Source organism: Labrus bergylta, chromosome 14, assembly GCF_963930695.1.
Source record: "Labrus bergylta chromosome 14, fLabBer1.1, whole genome shotgun sequence".
Classification (NCBI taxonomy): domain Eukaryota; kingdom Metazoa; phylum Chordata; class Actinopteri; order Labriformes; family Labridae; genus Labrus; species Labrus bergylta.
In genome coordinates, this window is record NC_089208.1 from 28,932,807 (window position 1) to 28,955,090 (window position 22,284).

Here is a 22,284-nt window from a genome sequence, read left to right on the forward strand (position 1 = left end):
GCTGCCCCCACAGTCTAGGAGTGTGTACTAACTCATATCTTCTGATACAGGCATCCGAAGAAAATATGGAGAAAGATGAGAGTCACAGGTCAGATAACTCCCTGAATAACCTTTAATTCTATTTTTAAGAATAGACTTAAATAGAATAGAATAGACTCTCTCTCTCTCTCTTTCTCTCTCTCTCTCTTTCTTTGTCTCACTTTCTCTCTCTCTCTCTCTCTCTCTCTCTCTCTCTTTCTCTTTTTTAAGGCTAAACTTGCAGCGTTTCTGTGTTTGCTGTTGTTTTCTGGTTGTGTGTGTTTTGACTTAAGTTTTGTTTCTGTACTTGCAGCACGTTTGATGCTTATGCAGTTGTTTTGTCTATTTGCAGCGCGTTTGTTTCTTTGCAGCACGTTTCAGCCTTTACATTTGTTGTGGTAGTTTGCATTTGCTTTTGAATGTGCAGCGTTTCTATATATGCTGCGCGGTTTTCTAAATGTATGTCGTTTCATCAGTTGCTGAGCGTTTGACCCCTACCGACCACCGTAGTTAGATAACCATGTACAACTTTTAACCTTAAAAAGTGTAGCAATATTAAAATCTTCTCCGCTTAATTCTTTAAATATGAAAAATAAGATTTTTGTTCAAAGTCACAATGCACTACCAAAATGTGAAAGGCTGCATTTATATTTAAAAGAAAGCTTTTAAAGAGAGCGCAAGTCGGAAGGGAGTTGGAGAGCCTAGATGATTTTAAAGAGTTACTACTACTAGAACAGTTAAAAAATATTCTCCCCGATCGGGTTACTACTTATCTGAATGAGCATCAGGTTCAAAAAAGTTACAGATGGAGAATACTGAACACAAAGAAACTTGTTTATAGACCACTTATCAATGTTCATAAGATGTTTATTGACATTGATAAGACTTTATTAGGTTCATATTAATGCCTTATAAAGGTTAATAAATACTTATGCACTTATTAAGAGTTAATAAAGCTTCTCTGCAGGTACTGGATCTAAAGTGGGAACACTACTTATAAAGGTTATTAAATACTTTATTATGCACTTATTAACAGCTCAGTGGGAAAAGGGTCCAACTTTCAAATAAATGCAGAAACAAAAAGGAGGTCTATTGAACTTCCACTCAAACAGTTTTTGAAAAAAAAATGCTACTACAAATACAAGTATTATTTTTAACGTTAACTGTAAACAACATTATGTAAACATTTGGTGTGTCATAGCTACCAACATATCTGATCAAATTCAGGGAAAAAGCATAGTTGTTTTTAACCCATGTTACTGTAAATAAAGTGTTGAAGGTGGACAAACATCAGAAGACTAGGACACTTTGAGCCCAAGGTCTGAATACCAGTCAAGAGATGCACGCAGGAATACATTTTCAAACTTTGTATGTAAGGAACACAAATATTGCAGGTATTACAATATATAATTTACTAATGCAATTAACAACCTAATTAATAAAGTGTGCACATGAAATAAAACAAACATTTGAAGTGTCTAAGCCCAGTTTGGGCTTCAATCCAGGTGTGTGTTTCTGTTTAATCTGTGCTTCTGCTCTCTAAAGAAGATTTACTTTATTGATCCCTGCAAGGGGAAATTTCAGTTTTTACACTCTGTAGTCATGAACACACACATAGGCTGAAATATACACACATGCAGGATCCTATGAACATGCACTAAGGGAGAGATGTCAGAGTGACAGAGTGGCCCACAGCTGTGTGCTGAGTGCTGCTGAGCTGATGGTGGGGAGGGGGTTTGGTGCCTTGCTCAAGGGCACCTTGGCAGTGCTCAGGAGATGATCTGGCACATCTCCAGCTACCAGACCAACTTCCATGCTTGGTCTGCACCGGGCCTTGAACTGGCGACCCTCTGGTTCCCAACCCAAGTCCCTACAGACTGAGCTACTGAAGTGGCGAAGGAAGTTCTTCTTTAAAAAAAACAGTCTTCTTGAGGTCTTGAGGTCTTGAAGGTTGGGCTCACTCAGGCATCAACACAGGCTTCATCTCAATTTAAGTACTTAACATTTAACACCAAGTATTGAAATAACATCTGTTTTTATTCACAATTTTCCTTTAGCTCTGTTGTACGACAAAAAAAAGGTTAAAGATTTTCTTTATCAATTTACTGTTGAGCTTTTTATTGATAAGACAATATAGGAAACTTTGGAAAGTTGGACCCTGTTCCCACTGAGCTGTTACTAAGTGCATAATAAAGTATTTATTAACCTTTATAAGTAGTGTTTCCACTTTAAATCCAGCACCTGCAGAGAAGCTTTATTAACTCTTAATAAGTGCATAATAAAGTATTTATTAACCTTTATAAGGCATTAATATGAACCTAATAAAGTCTTATCAATGTCAATAAACATCTTATGAACATTGATAAGTAGTCTATAAACAAGTTTATTTGTGTTAATTAATGTCTTATTAATGTTCATAAACATCTTATTAATGTTTATGACGGTATATAAAGTGTTAGTACGTAACAAGAGCCTATAAGTGTCTTATAAGACATAATAAATGTGTTAATTATGCCTATATTAACACTTATATAGTCTTATTTGTGTTAATAAGAATCTAATAAGGTCTTATAAGTGACTTATTACCTCTTATTAATGCTTATTACAAGCACCTTAATATAAAGTGTTACCACCGTTTATGGTTGATTGTGGGCGTGTAGAGGGCGGAACATGGGGCTGATCTATGTGCACGCATTTCCAGGTGGATCGTGATTTATAAAGGGAACATTGTGTGCAGGTGTGTGTACAAACGGTTTTGTATAAATCGGAATTATTTTGTGCGCATTTCCGGGTTTTCAGCGCACGTACATTTTTTGTACGGATTCTACGCACTGTTTTATAAATGAGACCCCTGAACATTTCCAAATTAAGAGAGAAGCTGGGAACATTTTCCTATGAAGCAAAAAATAATATCCTCATTAATTATTAAAATTCCGAGACATGCAGACAGGTTTGAACTCATGTTTAATGTGCCAAACATCAAAATAAAGATAAGGCAGTTTTCTCAAATGATTGCATAATGGACACTCGACAACCTGTATTAATATCTCTGGGCTCAGCTGTGGCTTGAAACGAAATACATATACCCGTTGCAACAGAAAAAATCATATAGGCACATAAAAAGCGAAGTAGAGTGTTCTGGCACAACTTAACCAACTACCAAGGCACATGCAGAGTGAAGTCAAAAAGCTCTAGCAACAAGCAGTATGAAGATCAACTTTATGAACTTTATTTCACCCACCCATTTTGGGCTTGTGGCCTTTATTAGGTTCATACATATCATATAATGTATTTGTTGTGCCCATCAATGGAATGCATTGATGGGCATTCCCATTCAATTGAATTGAGACGTAAAGAGTCAGGCATACATTGTGTTCAATCTGTGAAAAATCATGCCACACTTGGAGAAAAATGCAACAGAAGCCAGTCTCTCAATCCATGATATTTTAGATTGTTTAGAAGGACTAACCAGCTGCCGAAATTACAAATTGGGTGTAATTGGGTTGCCATGGAAATTTCAATTTCTTATTGCATTCATCAGCCTGAAAAAGTTGTAAGCGGGGAGGATTGAATTTATTTGTTTTTCTTGATCCTTTCCAGTCCTTTAAAAGTCTTCAACCTTCACTCTTGCTGGGAACTTCGTAGCTCCTGAAGAAGAGCTGGAGAAGAATAATCAAGAATTGAAAATATTGTTTGAATATTAATAGTTGAATACATTTCTGGATACAAACTCACCCATAATAATCTCATCCTTCACTTTTTGAAGTTCCCTTTTCATTTCTCCCACAATTTCCTTAATAAAAAGTAACACACAATTCATCAAAATGTTTCATCATTATTGAAGTCAACAGTCTTTCAACAGACTTGAAGCGTTGTTTCATTACTTAGCACACTAGGGGAAACCTGTACAGGAAGTTATGACTATTAACAGTGCCTTCATATTGACATTATTGTTTTCTCTAAAAATAATGAACTGGAATACAGATGTCGAGTATACAATAACATAATATTGTTATTATCTTGATCATTGTTTTAACTACTAAAATGAACACTGCTTGGTGGAAAACAAGCTTACACGTTAGTTAAATGGAAGAATACAGCAAGGAGATGAAGGAACCAACCTGTTTGAACTGTTCCATATCAATATCACTTCCTTCACCTTCGGAGCCTTTTTTGGACACCTTGATCCTAAAATAAACACATTCATGAACCCATAGCAAAACCAGACTACTTGAGGTCTTATCCAAAAGCGAACTGGCCGTGAAGCAGTGGAGAGAGATGAGTGTAGACCTCATCCTTATGTTCATTTCTACTCTAATATTTTGACGTAAAAATAAATTAATCAATCAATCAATTTATGTTTATTCCACAATCATAGGAAATGAGTGCAATTGCAGGGGTAATCATGGCAACACAATGCAATAAAGCAGAAGATTCTAGATCATTATTGCAGCTTCAAAACCAGTTTTAGATGTTTATTCATTGCCTCAGACAGAATCAATTGCTGAGTGCTATTTGTTGCAGTAAGTCATTTGCAGCAGTCCTCTAATGAAACATATCAGTGGTCCGTAACATCAGCAGCATATAATGCAGAGAACTGACAGGTAGCATCTTGGGGCAGAAGGGAACTGGTAGCAGGTTTAGAAAGCGACAAGACCAATACCTGGACACTGAAGCGTTCGGGGGTTTAAAGAAAGGAGATGTGGAGTCCCTTTGATTGTTGGGAAAGTGTTTGGGCCTATTGAAAAAAACATGCAGATCTTTTTGGACAGGTGATATATATATTTACTTTACATACATCAATACATTAAGCTCTCATATATATATATACTGTAGATGGCTGGCAACAGGCCTGAAAAGTCTTTCGGATAATTGAATTTGTATAGAATGAGTTGAATGGCTCACATGCCTGTCTACCTACCTTACTACATAAATATCCCCCTACATGTCCTGACTTCTACAAGCTAGTGAGATTGTCACACAGAATTTGCAGGGGAAGGTTGTATGAGGACAAACAATGGCTCCTCTTCACAATGTAACCTGTCAGGCTAATCAAGTTATTTAATTGACTGTATATTGGTGGCTCAAGGGCCATTTAGCAGTAAATATGATGGTACCTTTGAGTGCTGGCAGAATGTTCCTGAGCCTTTCCCTGTTTTTCTGGGGGAAAAAAGCATGATTATTTTTATGTTATGCACATAAAATATATATATATATATATATATATATATATATATATATATATATATATATATATATATATTTGTTCAAACTTTATATTTTTTTAATCTTCTTTGTATAAAAAATAACATTTCTATCAGACAAAAATCTATCTGTCATTATTTGGTCTCAATATCGTGATGACATCTCATTGTGAAAATAAATAAAATACATGCAGAATAATAATAGTGACAAATGAATCATCTAAATCAGTCAACAAATCTTTAGAAAACAACTCATTCATTAGCTCGTAGACAAATTATACACAATAAAATAGCTTTTTAAACTACTGTATAGAATGCAATGAAGCAGTTGAAGCATATTTACTTCCTGTATAACACATTTTTAGGACAGGTGAAAGAAAACAATCTTACCTCCTGCCCCAGAGAATTTAGATTTTGAGCAGTTAGAATCTTCCTGTAAAATTATTCAATATTATATTAAACACACACATATATATATATATATATATATAAACATATATTCCATGTCCTCATTATATAAATCTAACTGATCCTTCTTTAAATATTACAAAAAAACAATGAGAAAATCTATTAACCTATAAAGTCTGTAAACTATATGACATTTACCTTGTGTTCTGCTTTTTTTCCCGCAGGATCATCAGCAGCTTTCTTTCTATATAAAGGGTTGAATTGAAGAAATTCAGGAGACTTCAGAGTATAAAGAACATAGGTATATGTCCTAATGCTTAAGTAACAGCTAACCTCCTGGCCAGAATTGCACTCATTTCTCCCATTAAATTTCCAGCCCCACCTCCACCAGATGCCAATGCTGGTTTGGAGTCTTGGGTTGCTTCTCCTCCTTCACCCTGCATACAAAAAACAACTCCAGTAAATATGTTAAGGGAATTTGTCCATCGCTCAGCCAATTCTGTCCCTAATTTGGATGAACATGTACGCCATCTCTGCTGTAGCTTTGTCTGCATATTTCCACTTTAACAACAGCCAGCCTTGTCAATGCCCTGGTCTAATATTCTTTACAAACCTTTCCATATCACCCCTGTCCTCCAACAACTAAATGGGCTTCCTGTCAAATATCACATTGACTTTGAGATTCTCAATCTTATATGCAAGGCTCTCTGAAATATTTCATCGTTGTACCTCTCTGATCTCCTAAACTATCCGGCTGTACACTCTTTCTCCTTCCTGCCCCTCCTCTTTCCTGCTTAACCTCTATGGGGTCTCGAGGTTTTAGCCCAGCAGCCCCCCTGTTTGCTTCCCTGGAACTCTCTCCAACAAGTCACCCGTGACACTGACTCTCTCTATTTTCAAATCCAAGTCTTTAAAACTCACCTTTTAGAATAGCTTATTCATTGTAATCTGATCTTGAGCTGTTTTTAAAGTTGTATTTGACAACGTGACCTTGAGTGTCCTGAAAATCGCCCTTAAACAAAATGTATTATTATTTTATTATTATTATTGACTGTGGTTGGTGTATTGCACATAAAAAGAAAATGCAAATATATGCACATTACCGTGACAGTCTTACGCAGTTTAGCTCCTGCAAGAGCTGCAGCCAGATTGTTTCCCCCTCCACCTCCGACTCCAGAACTACCTCCACTTGTTTGAGCAGAGGGTGGGGATGGTGCTGGTGGGACATTGCTCCATGAAGGAGGAGGTGGAGGTGGAGGTGGAGGTGCAGGTGCAGGTGGGCAAGGTGGTCCTGGAGGTGGTGGGGGAGCTAGTTGGGCAGCTGATGGGGCTGAAGGTGCAGCCAGTGGGACTGGTTTAGCAGCAGAGGCCTGCCTCTCTTCCTCAAGGCTGTCCTTCTCCTGCTGTTCCTGCCTTTGACGCTCTAGTCTGGACAAAGATTAAAGATATTTCATAACATAGATATACTGCTGTTGGTGCGAAATCCCTGCTGTTCTTGAAATCTATTTAAAGTGATGTAAAAAATCTGTAACCTATATCTTGACAAACACGTCAAGGATTTCAAGAAAATTCATGATCTTTGGAAAATAAATCATAGTTTCAGGAAGTTTTGATGAAATAATAACCCGTAGCTGCCTTATCATCATAATAAAGCGTACCTTCTGTTTTGTTCCAGCTCCTGTGCAGAAGCTCCACGCTGAGCTGGACAGAGCAAAAAACATTATGTGAGTGACATTTGCCAGTGTGCTCCTCTAAATCCAGATCATTTAAATTTAGAGAAAAAATCATGAAAGCAAGGTTGAGGAATGATACAATTATACCATATATAACTTCATTTATGTTCATTAAATGTATACTTTTTTGATGTTGGGGAAAATGTTCTATGCACGAGTAAGCTACTCTTGTTGTGCATAATACTCTTTTATTTTAGTTAACATAGATGGTTTGGATTAATATTTCTTACTGACTGGGAACAATAGTTGCTACACTTTTTAGTGCAGCAACTCTGGACATTTTGGAAAAATAATGACAATCAATTGCAGAGTGGAGGCGGCTGCGGCTCAGTTGGTAGAGTCGGAAAGTCGATGGTTCGATCCCTAGCTGGGCAACATGTCCGATGTGTCCTTGGGCAAGACACTTAACCCTGAATTGCTTCCTCTGCTTCAGTGGTGGTGTATGAATGGGATTAGTTACTTCTGATGGATGATGCTACATAGCGATCACTACCATCAGTGTGTCAATGTGTAGGTGTGACCTGCAGTGTAAAGGTGCTTTGAGTAGTCAGAAGACTAGAAAAGTGATATATAAGCTCAAGTCCATATTTGACTTCAATCAGTTGTTAGGCTGTTCACATTACAGACACAATCTTCTTACTATGCATAGCTCACAGCACAAGAAGAAGCACGTTGCTTTAATTGGGTAAAATGTGCCCTCTACAATATGATTACCTGAGTCAGCCTGAACACTGAGAGCCTCTAAAGCTTGCATCATGGAATGGGCAAAAAGAGCAGCATCTTCTTTACTACCAAAGTTCAGCCCCCACACCTGCTTGGGATCCCGCCACTGATGAAAGTTGGGTGTGGCTTGATTATATTTCATCCCTTTGATAATGGGACAGTTGATCACCACCTAGCATGGAAGAACAGACATCACTGTACTGAGGATTTGTTAGTGTTCGGGTGAAATTCGGGAAAATTTCAATTTACTGTAAAAGTTCACATTTTTTCCTGGAGCCTTCAATGTGAACCTTTTTTTGACCTCAAATTCAGCTCGTGAATTTTATAGTGAAAATCCTTCCTTACAATTAAAAAAAAACATTCTTCAAGCTCTCTTTCTAAAAGGTCTCCTATCATAGGTCCCCAACTGCTATTTCTTGATCTGTCTTTGGCTCTGTCCGAAATAATTGCTTTAGCTAGAGAGATGACAGAGTGTGCAGATACATATGGAACTAATAAATAAAGGGAGGGTAGGAGGTAAGACTCTTTTGTAATTGCAATTTACAACATGGTGTGCATTTCTCTTCATCACGATTGTTGGTTCTCTGTTTTAATGAACGGGCCACTATGCATCTCATCCCACTGCATTCCTGTGTATTATAAAGACAGACACATAGAGACTTGAGATTGGAGTTGGACTTGGAATAAGTGACTTGTACCCATCTCTGAAATGATACAGGTATAGACAAAGCAGTGTAAGGCTTGTTTTTGAAGCCAGAAGAGATGGAAATGGTAATCTCTGCTTGAATTACAAGATATCTCTGAATGTGTTCCAGACGTAACAAGATAGCAGGTAAAGCAATTAAACACGATAGACAGAGGCCACAAAACATTTCAAAATGGAATCATTTTGAATGTGTGCAAAAGGATCAAAATAAATGATTATTTGAAAGATTGCTTAGTTACATTGTTTAGTAGGTATTCTGAAGTGTTTCTATCTAGAGAAATTAATATTTCATGAAACATTCATAAAGTTGTATGTGACCTTCCATGACCTGAAACAGATAAGGTTATAGTAAACAGTATTTGGCTGTCTTGTACCTGCTGGTCTGCCTGCAGTTTTCGGCCCACCACTCTGTATGTGTTGGCCACTGGGTTATGAAAGATCTGGACACGGCTGAAGGCAGGACTATCAGATCCTGCTGGCACCCAGCGCTTGTTAGTATCGTCATACAGCATTACTGTTGCTCTCACCTGGCAGATATTTGACTCACTTTTGGAGAGAAATATAAGAACAATATGAAAAGGGAGCAGTATGATGCATGAGATTTAGAGCACTAATGGGTATGGACATCAGATCTATAGTGGCAGTAATAATGCTTTAAAAATGACACGCAAGTTCAATCCTAATGCATATATCGTTTCCAACCAAGATTAGAATCCATTATAACATATGTCATTCAAGATTACGCAACAAGAGGATTTTTACATTGAGCTTTGAAAAATGATCTCTGATGGAAAGACAGCTTTGCTAAAGTACTAGCCCTTTAGAAGTTTTTCAACTCCTTTAGTAGGAGTTGAAAAGGTCCACCCTATGATACCAGCAGGGTGATGAACACACGGTGTGGATGGAAGAGGTCTGAGGTCACAAGAAGTGAGAGGGATGTCTGGGACAAATAAGTCAGTTAAATAGGCCTGATTGTGGGATTCAGGTGGATCAGCTTCAGTGTGCAGGAGTTGAACTATGCAAGAAAACTAACTACCCTTCAACTCTACCGTTTTGAGTTTGTTTAAGACTCTTCCTTCTGCCTTAAAACTTTTTCCTCCCGAACACCCAAATCTATTTTGTAAATTGTTTTCTCTAAAAAATTAAAACAAGGAGTGTCAGAAGGAAGTGACGACTCACTCGTAGTTTAAAAAAATGAAGCACATCATTACGAGTGAGATATACTTCCTTCTCAACTCTGTGACTTTACTTTCAGGGAGTCGATTAACAAGATAAGCTGTACGCTAAAAAACACAACATAAGATAGTCTTCCCCCATAGGCTGTCACTCTGATGATGCAAGCGTAACTGTCACAGAGTGTCAGAACTGTAACCAAACTTGTCAATGTAAATGTACATACACATTATTTCAATTTAAATGATCAATCTATACACACCTTAAATGTAAATACTCTAAAACTCTACTCTAAAACTCATTTAAATTATCTGTCACATGATTACATTTTTTTACTATCATGCTTACTTCAGCATATTGCACTCACCACTGCACTAATATCTTATTTAGTCTTGTACATATTAGTCTTTGCTTATTTTGTGTTTATTGTTGATATTTAATGTTGTACTTTTGTACAATTAGAACACATGTTCCCCAATGTAAAATAATATGTGTGTATGCATTCCTGGTCAAAAAGCTGATTCTGATTCTGATCAGTCAAAAAAAGGAAGTCACACTTACTAAGAGACTTAAGAATATATATATATATATATATATATATATATATATATATATATATATAGTATTTTGTTAGATTCTTAAGTCTCTTAGTAAGTGTGACTTCCTCTTTTTGACTTTGGCTGGCTGGTTGTGGATGGAGCTTATTAATGATCACAGTGGCCCAGGTGGGTTTAAACAGCGTCCTGGGGAATCTTGAGCCAGTGTGTGACCCAACATTGAAGCAAGAAATGTACGGACATCCACTACCTCCCGTTTTTGGTTCCTTTTCGTTTGACCAACATGAAACAACCAAAATACATGAGAAAGAGACCTTGTGCTGGCCGCTAGTGTGAAACCTGACTGTCGGAGCTCACCCCCATCTGCTGACAGACCAACAGATTGTTACATTTCAAAAAAATGTTTGATGATGATATTTTATGAAATAATTCTAAACAAAATCTAACTAGAGCAGACTATCAAAAAAAGGTCCAATATGCCCATGAGAGGCGCTTATCAAATATAGACCCCATAGAGGTGACAAATGTATTTAATATTTACAGTATTACTTCAGTAAAAAAAAGGTATGCATTATAAAAGTAAAATAATTATATCTGAGAAGCAGCTAAATAACAGAGTATCAGTTATAAATGTAAACCATAACTGTACTTGGGCATAGCAAAACTTCAGTATATTTAGTCATATAAATAAACCATATTAGCTACTCAAAGATATATCCACATTTCTGGTAACATTTTAATGCTATTACAAAAGAACAGTAAAGATGTATTTACTTATTTCTGTATTCTGCAGGAATTGTGACATTGAGATTTATTAGGTGTAACAGTTGCAAGTGGGTTGCCTGTGGGAAATCTTTACTTCCTGTTCAAAAAGGTTTTACACTTCCTTTGCACACAATGCTGCCAAATATGGACTATATTTCAAATGTGATCAAACTTACCAACACTTTGAGCTCTTACTGTGTTTAGTATTATGTTCTGTCTACAAAATATACAGAAACTCATTTTCAAACATTTTCATCATGAGCTCCAGGCACTTAGCATATGAAGTAAGAACTAACGAATACAGTCAACACTTGTTCACAAGTTCAGTTCAGTTCCCATTTCAGCATTTTTGAGACTGTAGGAGGATGCATCTATCCATGACACGTTTTATAAGTGAGAGAAAAAGCCTTGATTTGAAAAACATTATTACTGTAAAAAGAAAATAACTCACCTCATTTTTTAGCTGTAGACAGTATCAAAAATATAACTGGCTGTAAAATGTGTTGCTCATTAACTGAATTCCTTTATTCTCCCTCTGACTAACACAAATATGTTGTTTGTTGAGTCTCATAAACTGTTAATCTATAGTGCATGCTCTTCGTTCCACGCTCTCATATGACGATGTTTAACTCTAACCACTCTTATTTCTGTCTTTGTTTTCTCACTTCCTGGACTGTTTTTTTTTTCTCTCTTCCTGTTCTTGTCTCCTTCACTGGTTTTCAAATACTCTTGTTTTAACAACTTTTCAATTTTTCTTTTACTAATCTGTATATATTAATATATTTATGTCTATGTTTTAGTTTTCCTTCACAGTTTTCTTTTTGTTTGGGGTGACAGAGAGAGAGAGAGAGAGAGAGAGAGAGAGAGTGAGTGAGTGAGTGTGTGCGTGCGCGCTCGCGTGTGTGTGTTTATACTGTTCTGCTTTTATGACATTACATGGGAACAGAACTGAATTAGCAAAATCCAGTTTTTCGTAGGGCTGTTGAAATGAATCATTTAATCGATGCATCGCGATGCAGACTAGAAGATTAATGCATCGATGCAGGGACAGGACGGAGCAGCGTTGAGTGAGTTTGTTTTACCTAAACACACACGGTGGTGTGTAATGAAAGTAACGTAGGCTAACAGAGGGATTTGTGACAGAAAACAACGTAAATTGAGTCCCAGTCCCTTTACAGCAAAAATAAATTTGTCTGATAAGGTCTCAAAAGTATCTAGGGCAAAAACAAAGTCAGGTAATTGTAATCTGGCCTGCATCATTACTAATGTGTACATGTTTACAGTCTGAGTGATAAGTGGGCTATACCGAGAGTAACAGGTTTTACTTTCACCGTGCAGGCTGAAATTCATAGGACTATATACGAGGGTAGAATATTTCTCTATGTATCAAGATAAAACTAAAGGTAAGATCTGATTTAATATAATTGTTACTGATTTAAGATCCAGATAAAACTAAAGGTAAGATCTGATTTAATATAATTGTTTCTGATTTAAGAGACTAACCGGAACGTGAAAGCAAACATCAACAACCTGCGGTGGTGTAATGTAATATTAACCGAGCATCATGCTGCTTAAACGTGATAAATGTTATGCATTGTCTCCCACACACGACCAATTTAACAGTCACAAGTTGATCATATTGTAAATTTAATGACGCTCATTGAGAAATTGTTCTAAAAATTGACAAAACCTGACAAACATTGCAGTGATTGTGACTGTATCTGTTTTTATCACCTTTGAAAGGAAGGTGTTAATGCAGGAGACCAGTGTTACACACAACATGCTGCTGTTATGTTAGTTAGGAGGAGACATAGGCACAATAAAAGAAGACATAAAGATCGCGTTTTTCCCCATACATGTTAATATGTTTTAAATGTCATGCATTTATTTTTGATTTCGCTTCAATAATCGTTAACGAAGAGAAACACCATGATTAAACTACAGGCTATCGTTGCCTTTTTATATCCAAAGAAAACTGAACATTCACAGCCTCTGCATTCAAAAGAATTTCAACATTGACATTTATGTCTTCCTGTTTCCCTCTTTTCGCCAACATTATATTTTAAACAGGGATTTCCTTTTTCTCAGGTTGTGTGTCTCTCCCCCAGCTCGCCCCCTCCGGTGCACTCCTCTCCATGGTGCGCTCGTCTCCTCCCTCTAAAGCTGCTGCTACTCTGTAGGACGCTCTGATTGGGGCACCTCACCAATAAAATACTATTTTATATTTTATAAGCAGTTTGCCACCACACTGCACTTTTACTCTCTAAAGGCATATGAGTATGTGCGTGACAACTTTAACAAAGCTTTACCACACAGTCACACCATCCACACAGCTGATCCAGGATTTACTGTAGCATCTTTTACAGCACTAAAAGGTCATGTACAGGCCAACAGAGAGAAGGGAAAAGAAACAATCTGTGCTCTCAAATAACAAAGCTTTTTGAGGAATTACAGCTAATTTTTTTTTACTTTGCACAGTACATCCTCTGATAAATAAAGTGAAGTACTTTGATTGCATTTATGTGGTGTTCCTGTAGGTGACCATGATGCAGCCAGACTGAAGCAGCAGGTTGTGAAGGTGGACGCCATCATCTTGTCTTTGCTGTGCTGATTCTGAAGAGCATGTCTTCACATAGGACTCAAAGGTAAAATGATCTCTCATATGATTGGACCGTGTTATTGTAACCGCTATCGGCATCAAAGTAATTTTAGTAACAATTTATAATCCTTCCTAAAATGTAAGGAAGACTAGCAGAAGATTTTAACAGCCTCTATGGTTCTGCAAGAAGTTCATGTTTAAATTGTTCTTCTTTCTGTCTTCAAGGAAATCAATGCCCAAAGGAAACAGCAGTCCAGAGTCTGATTCCAGCTCCGGTGAGGTTCTGCACACAAATTAGCTTTCTGATTATATGAGAATGTTTAACATTAGTTTAATTCATCAGGCTGGCCCATGTGATGACAGTTTACAATAATCTTCAATAGAAATGGCAGGAACACTTTTGTCTTCAAACATAAATTCAGAAAGCTGATCATATTATTGGATTCATCCAGTCTTATTATATATTTTGTTTTTCCTCATAAATAGTTCTCCTGTCTTAAAAAACAAACTTTAGAACCTGAAGCTTAGCAGAACCTGAGGACAGATCTGATTTCAGGTCTGAGGCATAAACATCACAGTAAAATTCATTATACTTTACATTTAACTCCATGATTGTTTTTCTCTATTACAGAAGATGCTCTCAGATTCAGATCCATCAGCAACCCCTGACAACATGGAGGACTCGTCCCCTGAGCGTTTCCTGTCCTCTCTCGATGGAGTTCTTCTCTTCAGTTATTAACTCTTGAAAACAGCAGCACAAAATGCCAGACTGTTTGACAAGTCTGTGATTGAATAAATTGAAACAGAATCTCATGCGTATCTTGCTATGCTTATTGGCTTTAAATGTTTAATATAAGTTTGAAGGCCATTTATCTCAGACGAGCCCGGCTGTGACAAGCTGAGCTCGTCTGTTAGCTTTGCTGTTGTCTTAGCTGATGTTGGTCAAGAAGAAATTAATGTCAGTTCATGGTCTTTTCAAATGTGAACTATAAACTTAACTGCTAAATTAATTTACTGTGACCAACAATTTGTTGTACTCCAGTTAATCAGAGACAGTCATATCAGATTTTTAAAAAGTTTATTTAAACATTTTATGAAAAGAAATCTTCAATAAACAACCCTGGCTTCATTAACCATGTGGAAAATAAGTAAGGGAGACCATCAGGTTGAACTGCTGGGACATAGGAGAAAGTATAAAAAATAATTTAACAAAGAAATCCCAAGAAAAATCAAATAAAGTAAAGAGATCCTGGATGATTGTTTGACTGTTAAACTATGATGGAAAAGCAAATCCAACACAACCCTCCAGCATCTGGCCTTTCAAACACAGGGCAACATCATGTTAAGAAAAATAAATTAAATATTGACCAGGATCTCTGTGTTTTATCTGAGGATGACTATGGTAGCCTTCTCACTGTTCACTGTCACAAAGCACCAGACTCTGTCCACCTTCAGACGTCGATCAGCTCCTATGGGTGATGGCAGAGAGGACTCTTCATCTGGGAGAGCTGCTGGTATAAGGTCATTTCTACCACAGTGGATGAGCAGGGCATCAGGCACAGCTCTTAGTCCAAGCACAGGTGAAAAGAGGAGGAGGTTCCTTCACACTAAGCGACCCCAGCCTGACCTCTGTAACAGGTGTGCAGATGAAGGTTGAAATTAGTCATTTTTAGGTTCTGTTGATTGTAAAATGGAAAAGAAAACATCACCTTTCTATTTAACATTTAGCTGGTGTATGACTCAGTGTGATTTTTATTTTAGAAGACTGTATTGTTAACAATAGCTTGTTTTGACAATCCTCTTATGAAACTTAAAAACAATCACAGGATATAAACTTTTAACAGATGATTTTAACTTACACTTCACCTCTGTGGAAGATGTCAGACCAGCTGCTTTTATCTCTTCTTTACCTAAATGAAAATACAAAAAACAATTGATTTACTGTTCACTTAAATATATTAGAAAAGCAGACATGAATCACATTGCAGACTATCAGTTTCTAACAAAATACAACATATCTTAACACCTGTAGCTACGGTCTGTGGTGCTAACCTAGCTTAAATATAGCTTAAATATAGAACGATTTTATTAAAAACAGAGGACCCAGCAGCCCACGTATTTTCAATAATGATAAAAATAGCGGGATTTTTTAAAACACAGTGTGTTTAAATATTAGACTTTGAATACGGTGGTTTGTTGTACTTACACATTTCTTCATCGTAGACCGGCAGAACGCTTTCGGCGTAGCTGGGCTGCGTAAGTCATCAGGGCAGTACGCTAAGTGGGCGGGGCGTGTTACCAGGGCTCCTGCCCCCGGACCCTACTGCGCAGACTCTGGCTCCAAATGACGTCAAAATCGCAAGATGGAAGCGCCCCTAAGCGGCGTATTTTGGCTTCAAGAACGTTGAGTGGGAACAGTTACAGTGCGCGGGATTGGGATGGACTTAATATGGCGGACCCTCCGCGAGGATGTGCAAATGGAGGGGTAGTGGGTAGGGGTAGGGTGTAGTGGCCGGTTTGAAAAAGGGCCAGTGACTTAAAAACATCTTTCTCTCTGATAATAAACTAAACACACAGTGACTTAAAAACATCTTTCTCTAGTATAATAAACTAAACACACAGTGACTTAAAAACATCTTTCTCTCTGATAATAAACTAAGCACACAGTGACTTAAAAACATCTTTCTCTAGTATAATAAACTAAACACAGTGACTTAAAACATATTTCTCTAGTATAATAAACTAAACACACAGTGACTTAAAAACATCTTTCTCTCGTATAATAAACTAAACACAAACACACACTTTTTACCTATACTGTAGGCTACCTCTATAATGTATTAATTTTAGCTTACAATGTAAAGATATTGATAATGACATTGTTGTCTAAATCACTTTTTAAATTCTACAGAAGGAGTTCATATTTATAACACTGTTTGTCTCTGTTTATGAAAAAGTAGTCATGTGCAGTAATATAGAAAATTGAGGATGAATCGTGATGCATCGTGATATCGAATCGAATCGTTGACTTCCCTCAGTCACTCACTCCTAGTTTTGTGGTACCAATCAGTGGGCGCGCACTGTAGCTGTTCCCACTCAACGTTCTTGAAGTTTATGCTGTAAACACAAGATCCCTCCCTGTACACAGTTACTAGTTGTTCTTTAGTTGATATCCTGTCCTCTACTAAACAACTTGGATTGTCATTTTCTGCTGCTTGTGGCAGACATGCTTGTTTAAAATGTAAGCGGATGAGATGCGATACATTGCTAAGAGGTTTGTGTGACAACCCCTGGTGTCACTAAGTATGTAACATTTGTTTAGGCCAGATCACAAATTAGGGTGTTAATTGTTGCCAACTGGTCAAACGTGGGCTCGGTGCTCCCAGACTATATAATATCAAGGCCCTGTTGCCCAGTCTGCAAGCTCTCTGCTGCTTTTGAATGTGGTTTGTATTGTTTGACTTATTCTCATTCTTGTTCTTTTCTTTGCAGGCACGCTGCGAGTGGTGAGAGGACTGCAGCGCGGCCTTATGTTATATTATGTTTTTTTACACTTTACAACATATAGTACATTACATTATCACTCATGCACACCCTACACTACTAATTATACCTGTCATGATTTGGTTTTGTATTTGAGTTTCCTTGTTTTATCCCAGTGTTGCTTGTTTCCCTTGTGTGTTAATGTTCCCTAGTGTTGCTGGTTTTTCCCTTGTGTGTTTCCTAGTTTTTGTCTTCAGTGTTTTCTGTTCTATTTTGTCATTTATTATCCTCATGTATCTCTGTTTTCTAGTGTGTTTTGTTAGACTCTTTAGTTCTGTGTGTCTTTAGTATATCATGATTTATTTTGTATTCTCCTCAGTGTTTCTGGTCTTGTGTTTCTCCCTGCATTGATTGCCCCGATTGTCTTCACCTGTGTCTGATTACCCTATGTCTATTTAGTCTCTGTGTTTCTTCCCTTCTGTGTCAGTTCATTGTCGTTTGTTGTATGTTAGTTTACTCGTGGCTCCTTGTGTTCTCCTGATTGGATTTTTGAAGTGAGTTTTGGTTTAATAAGGGCCTGAGCACAAACCGTGCAAGGACCTTCTTGAAACCCTAGCGATTATAATTTTTTTTTTTTTTTCTATTTTTATTTCTCCACTTTTGAGGGCCTGAATGTGCCCGAAAACTCCCCAAACTCAGCCTTCCTATTTGAACGCACTTGTCCAAGGGCGCTCATCCGATCGATGCAAACTTAGTGTCAGTGTGTTCTAGAGAAGTTCAGCATATCTTGTTGTGCGCTGCACGTTATTTTGTCAAAAGGCGTGGCTGTGGCGTGTCTTTAAAGTTTTGTCAAGTTGCCAAGAAAGTAAATGATTATATCTTTGACATCTAGTGTTCATTCATATTAAAATTTCTCATTTCTCGCCCTGAACACAACCCTGATTGACATTTTTTGATTAGTCACAGCGCCACCTGTTGACAACAGGAAGTTACTGCTTCTCAATTAGTACTAGCCATTGCTACATGGTAGCTCATTTTCCCCCCAAAACTGGTGTGGACCATGCTAACACTTTCAAGGTCAAATGCCTTCGTCCAACGCTGTCGCCATACGGACGCGTTGCTTGCCATCAAACAGGAAGTAGTGTTTTCACAGGCTTAACATAGTCGTATTGTCCCGAAACTGTATACATATAATCCTGGTAGTACAGTCAAACATCTTAAACCGTTTGAGTGGGTGTGGCTTAATGGCTCAGTGGTGCCCCCTACAATATTTCAAACATTCATCACCCGCAGCACGTTGAACCTACAATTCTGAATTTTACTATGCATTTCTAACATGACAAAACCTACAAAAAAGGCTCTTGCACCCAAGCCCAAAACTCAACAGGATGTCCACAAATCACATCGCCATCAAACAGGAAATGGCTGTAACTCTTATATACTTTGGCCCTATCCGAATTGTCACAGTTCAGTATGCAGTACGTATTATTCAGTAGGGAGTTTCAGTATACTGAACTTTTGTGGTCATTCAGTATGCATTTTTTGGGTCCGCGCAGTATACTGAACATTTCAGTATGAATACTAGCTTCCGGGTTTCATGAAGTATGGATCAGATGCGTGCTTTCAGGAAATGAATTGTGTTTTACCAACCACAATGCAGTGCGAAATTTTCTTTATGTACTGTATGTTATTTAGTTATTTAATCTGTCTTTTACTTGATTTACATTGTGATATTGTTTTTTGTTTACCTGACTGTATATGCGCATTACTCTTCTTGAATAAAGCTAAACAAAAATCGAAAAAAAAACGGGTGAATGCGGCCGGTTCAGGTAACGTAAATGACGTCATTTCCATACTGAATGAATCAGAAGAAATAGGCACAAATATCTGCCTACTGTGCGCGCCTACTGAATAGTAGGTACTAACAGTATGCAGTATGGATAGTACGTACTGCATACTGCCTATTGCCTACTGAAAGATTGAGTATGTACTTGACAATTTGGATACGGCCCCAGGTTTGATCAGGGTTGGCCTCTGAACACATTGACATAACAATCATTTACTTTAACCATAGCGCCCCCTACTGCAAGGAGTAAGTACTACATCTTGTATACTTTGTCTGATCTTTTTTAAATTTCTCAGGGCCGTATCCGAATTGTCAAGTACATACTCAATCTTTCAGTATGCAGTATGTACTATCCGTGCTGCATACTGTTAGTACCTACTATTCAGTATGCACACACAGTAGGCAGATATTTGTGCGCCACCTGACCTCGTCTGATTCATTCAGTATGGAAGTGACGTCATTTACGTTTCCCGAACCAGCCGCATCCACCCGTTTTTTTTTTCTGTTTTTTTTTGTTTAGCTTTATTCAAGAAGAGTAATGCGCATACAGTCAGGTAAAAAAAAAAACAATATTACAATGTAAATCAAGTAAAAGACAGATTAAATAACTAAATCACATACAGCACATAAAGGAAAGTACAAATGAAAGACAGTAAGATACAGAATATAAAGTAAAATAAACCAATAAAGACACACATTTAAATAGTGAAATTATTATCTAAATAGAGGGGGAAAGGTTTTATAATAATGCAGACATTTGTTATATTTTCTGTTGTTAATTAAAAGTAGTGATTTCAGTCGGGACTTTAATTCTAGATTAAAAATTGATTCTATTAATCCACGCTCGTTTGTTTTGATTTGGAGGCGCACGTGACGTGCCGATTTATGTGTAATTTCACACAGCATTGTGGGTGGTAAAACACAATTCATTTCCTGAAAGCACGCATCCGATCCATACTGCATGAAACCCGGAAGTTAGTATCCATACTGAAATGTTCAATATACTGCGCGGACCCAAAAAATGCATACTGAATGACCACGAAAGTTCAGTATACTGAAACTCCATACTGAATAGTACGTACTGCCTACTGAACTGTGACAATTCGGAAAGGGCCCAGGTATGTTCAGGGTTGGCCTCTGGACACATTTACAAAACAATGATAAAGTTTAACCATAGTGCCCCCTACTGCAAAGAATAAGTACTACCTCCCATATACAATGTCAGATTTTCAACAAATTTCACATGAACAATGTCAGTACTGGCCTGATCATGTCTAATCTAATACAATTATGCCATTAACATAGCGCCCCCTACTACAAGAACTAAGTACTACATCTATATACTTTGTCTGATCTGATTGAAATTTCACTTGTATGATCAGGGTTTGCCTGTGAACACATTGACATAACAATCGTCAACTTCAACCATAGCGCTCCCTACAGCAAAGAGTAAGTACTACACCCCATATACAATGCTCAATTTCCTTCAAATTTCATAGCTATTGTGACAGTGCCAGCCTGAACTGCTCTAAGTCAAAATTTTAGGTGATCTTCATTACGTTGACTATCTGAACATGCCAGTACTACAACTTTTACACAAATCAAACTTCACGGCTTGCTGCTTTGCCACGTTAAGCTGCAGCTGCACTCCTGCGGTTGCGACACACCTCGACATGCACAGGGGTGCGAGGGCCCTTCATCACCGCTTGCGGTTTTAATTAGATATTGTTATTGGTTCTGCATCTGGGTCCTCCTCTTGGTTTTCTCGATCCGTAACAATACCGACATTCACACTCTATACTTAGTTAAAGTAGTTAGTTGATCATTTCATTATTTGATATCTGTTTAATAAATTTCCTTTGATACGCCTTAAAATGGTGTATCTCCCATATTTGTCATGCCTAAAGAGCCAGGGTGTGACAGTTTGTTAAACGTCAATAAAGAGAAGATTAAAAACGTCATGAGAAGAATTGCAACATAGGAACGGAGCTCCATTGAACAAAACATAAAAATAACGACAACAATAGTTATCAGGCATTTTTCACATTTAAGAAAGAGCATATCTTAAAAATGAGTTCGACTTCGAGACAAAAGACATCCAGCAGACAAGACACCTAACCCAGCTAAAACTAGCTAAAACACGACTAGCAACGATGTGGCACTACTGGAGGAGTTGAAGAAACTCTGCAAAGAAAATCAAGTTGGGCATAATAATACCAGACTGTCTCTTGAACAACTGGAACAGGCCGTTACGGACATAAAAGACCAACTGGGTAAACATGAAGAGAGAATTGAAAACATAGAAGAAAGGGTTGGCTTGGCAGAAGATACTGTGATACGTCAGCAGAGGGTGCTGCGATACCTTTTTCACAGTGATATTGACCTCTCAGCCACCTTGGACAACCTCCGGCTGAGACGGAACAACGTGAGAATCTTTTAAATCCCAGGAGGAAGTGAAGGAGGAAACATGATCCACTGCAAAAAGTGCTCAAACTACCAGACATGGACTATAAGGTTGAAAGGGCACATCGTTCCCTTCTGTCTAAACATCCAGCAGCCCCTCCAAGATCAATCAGAGTGAGACTCTGGTGGCAGCGGTAAAGAATGCGCTCATATGGCATGCATGGTGTCCACGAAGTCATCAAGCAACTTAAAAAGAAAGATATACAAGCCAGATGCCAGAACCCAGCACAGCTGAACCTCAATCTAAACACTGGAGAGAAGGACCTGGGAGTCCAGGGGAGCTGTGGAGAAATGGAGTGCATAGAGGAGGAGCTGAAGGAAGGATGGAGGAGCAGCATAAAGAGGAAGAGGGATCTCAAGGCCTTTCATCACAAGGAAAATGAAATCATTTCTAAATACCAAGGTATCTTATTATGCTTGAAATAGCAGTTGAAGTTGACTCTGTTGTAGAGACATTTAGGAATGAACAGTGAACATATGCTGTGTTACTTCTGTCAATAACTGTTAACAAGTTGTCACAAATCATTCTAAAATACATACTACAAAGTCCAGACGAACACCCTTTTCTTATACTCCATATGAGTGGATTACACTCACCTAGACCTT

The 22,284-nt window shown here is 37.7% G+C and overlaps 1 protein-coding gene and 1 long non-coding RNA gene across 8 annotated transcripts; one reads left to right on the plus strand and one right to left on the minus strand.

Moving 5' to 3' along the window:
• On the plus strand, positions 1–14,699 carry LOC136182392 (uncharacterized). Of its 4 annotated transcripts, none has more exons than XR_010668647.1 (4): positions 1–88; positions 13,825–13,932; positions 14,112–14,161; positions 14,518–14,699. It is a non-coding gene; the product is annotated as an uncharacterized lncRNA (long non-coding RNA). The 4 variants fall into 4 exon arrangements; XR_010668649.1 differs by lacking the exon at positions 1–88 and adding an exon at positions 5,852–5,931; XR_010668648.1 differs by lacking the exon at positions 1–88 and adding an exon at positions 7,303–7,354.
• On the minus strand, positions 2,966–11,914 carry LOC109993214 (vasodilator-stimulated phosphoprotein). 4 transcript variants are annotated; one of them, XM_020646083.3, is made up of 13 exons: positions 11,739–11,912; positions 9,167–9,338; positions 8,078–8,258; positions 7,289–7,331; positions 6,734–7,058; positions 5,964–6,067; positions 5,829–5,874; positions 5,613–5,655; positions 5,136–5,178; positions 4,682–4,756; positions 4,140–4,206; positions 3,754–3,811; positions 2,966–3,677 (listed from the first exon to the last, which is right to left on the minus strand). In XM_020646083.3, exons 1-13 carry the CDS (start codon positions 11,741–11,743, stop codon positions 3,640–3,642), a joined length of 1,200 nt encoding a protein of 399 aa, XP_020501739.1. In that variant the 5' UTR covers positions 11,744–11,912; the 3' UTR covers positions 2,966–3,639. The 4 variants fall into 4 exon arrangements, with proteins under 4 accessions (XP_020501739.1, XP_065818852.1, XP_020501740.1 ...); XM_065962780.1 differs by lacking the exon at positions 3,754–3,811 and having other exon boundaries at positions 11,739–11,914; XM_020646084.3 differs by lacking the exon at positions 4,682–4,756 and having other exon boundaries at positions 11,739–11,911.
• Positions 14,700–22,284: the final 7,585 nt, after the last annotated feature.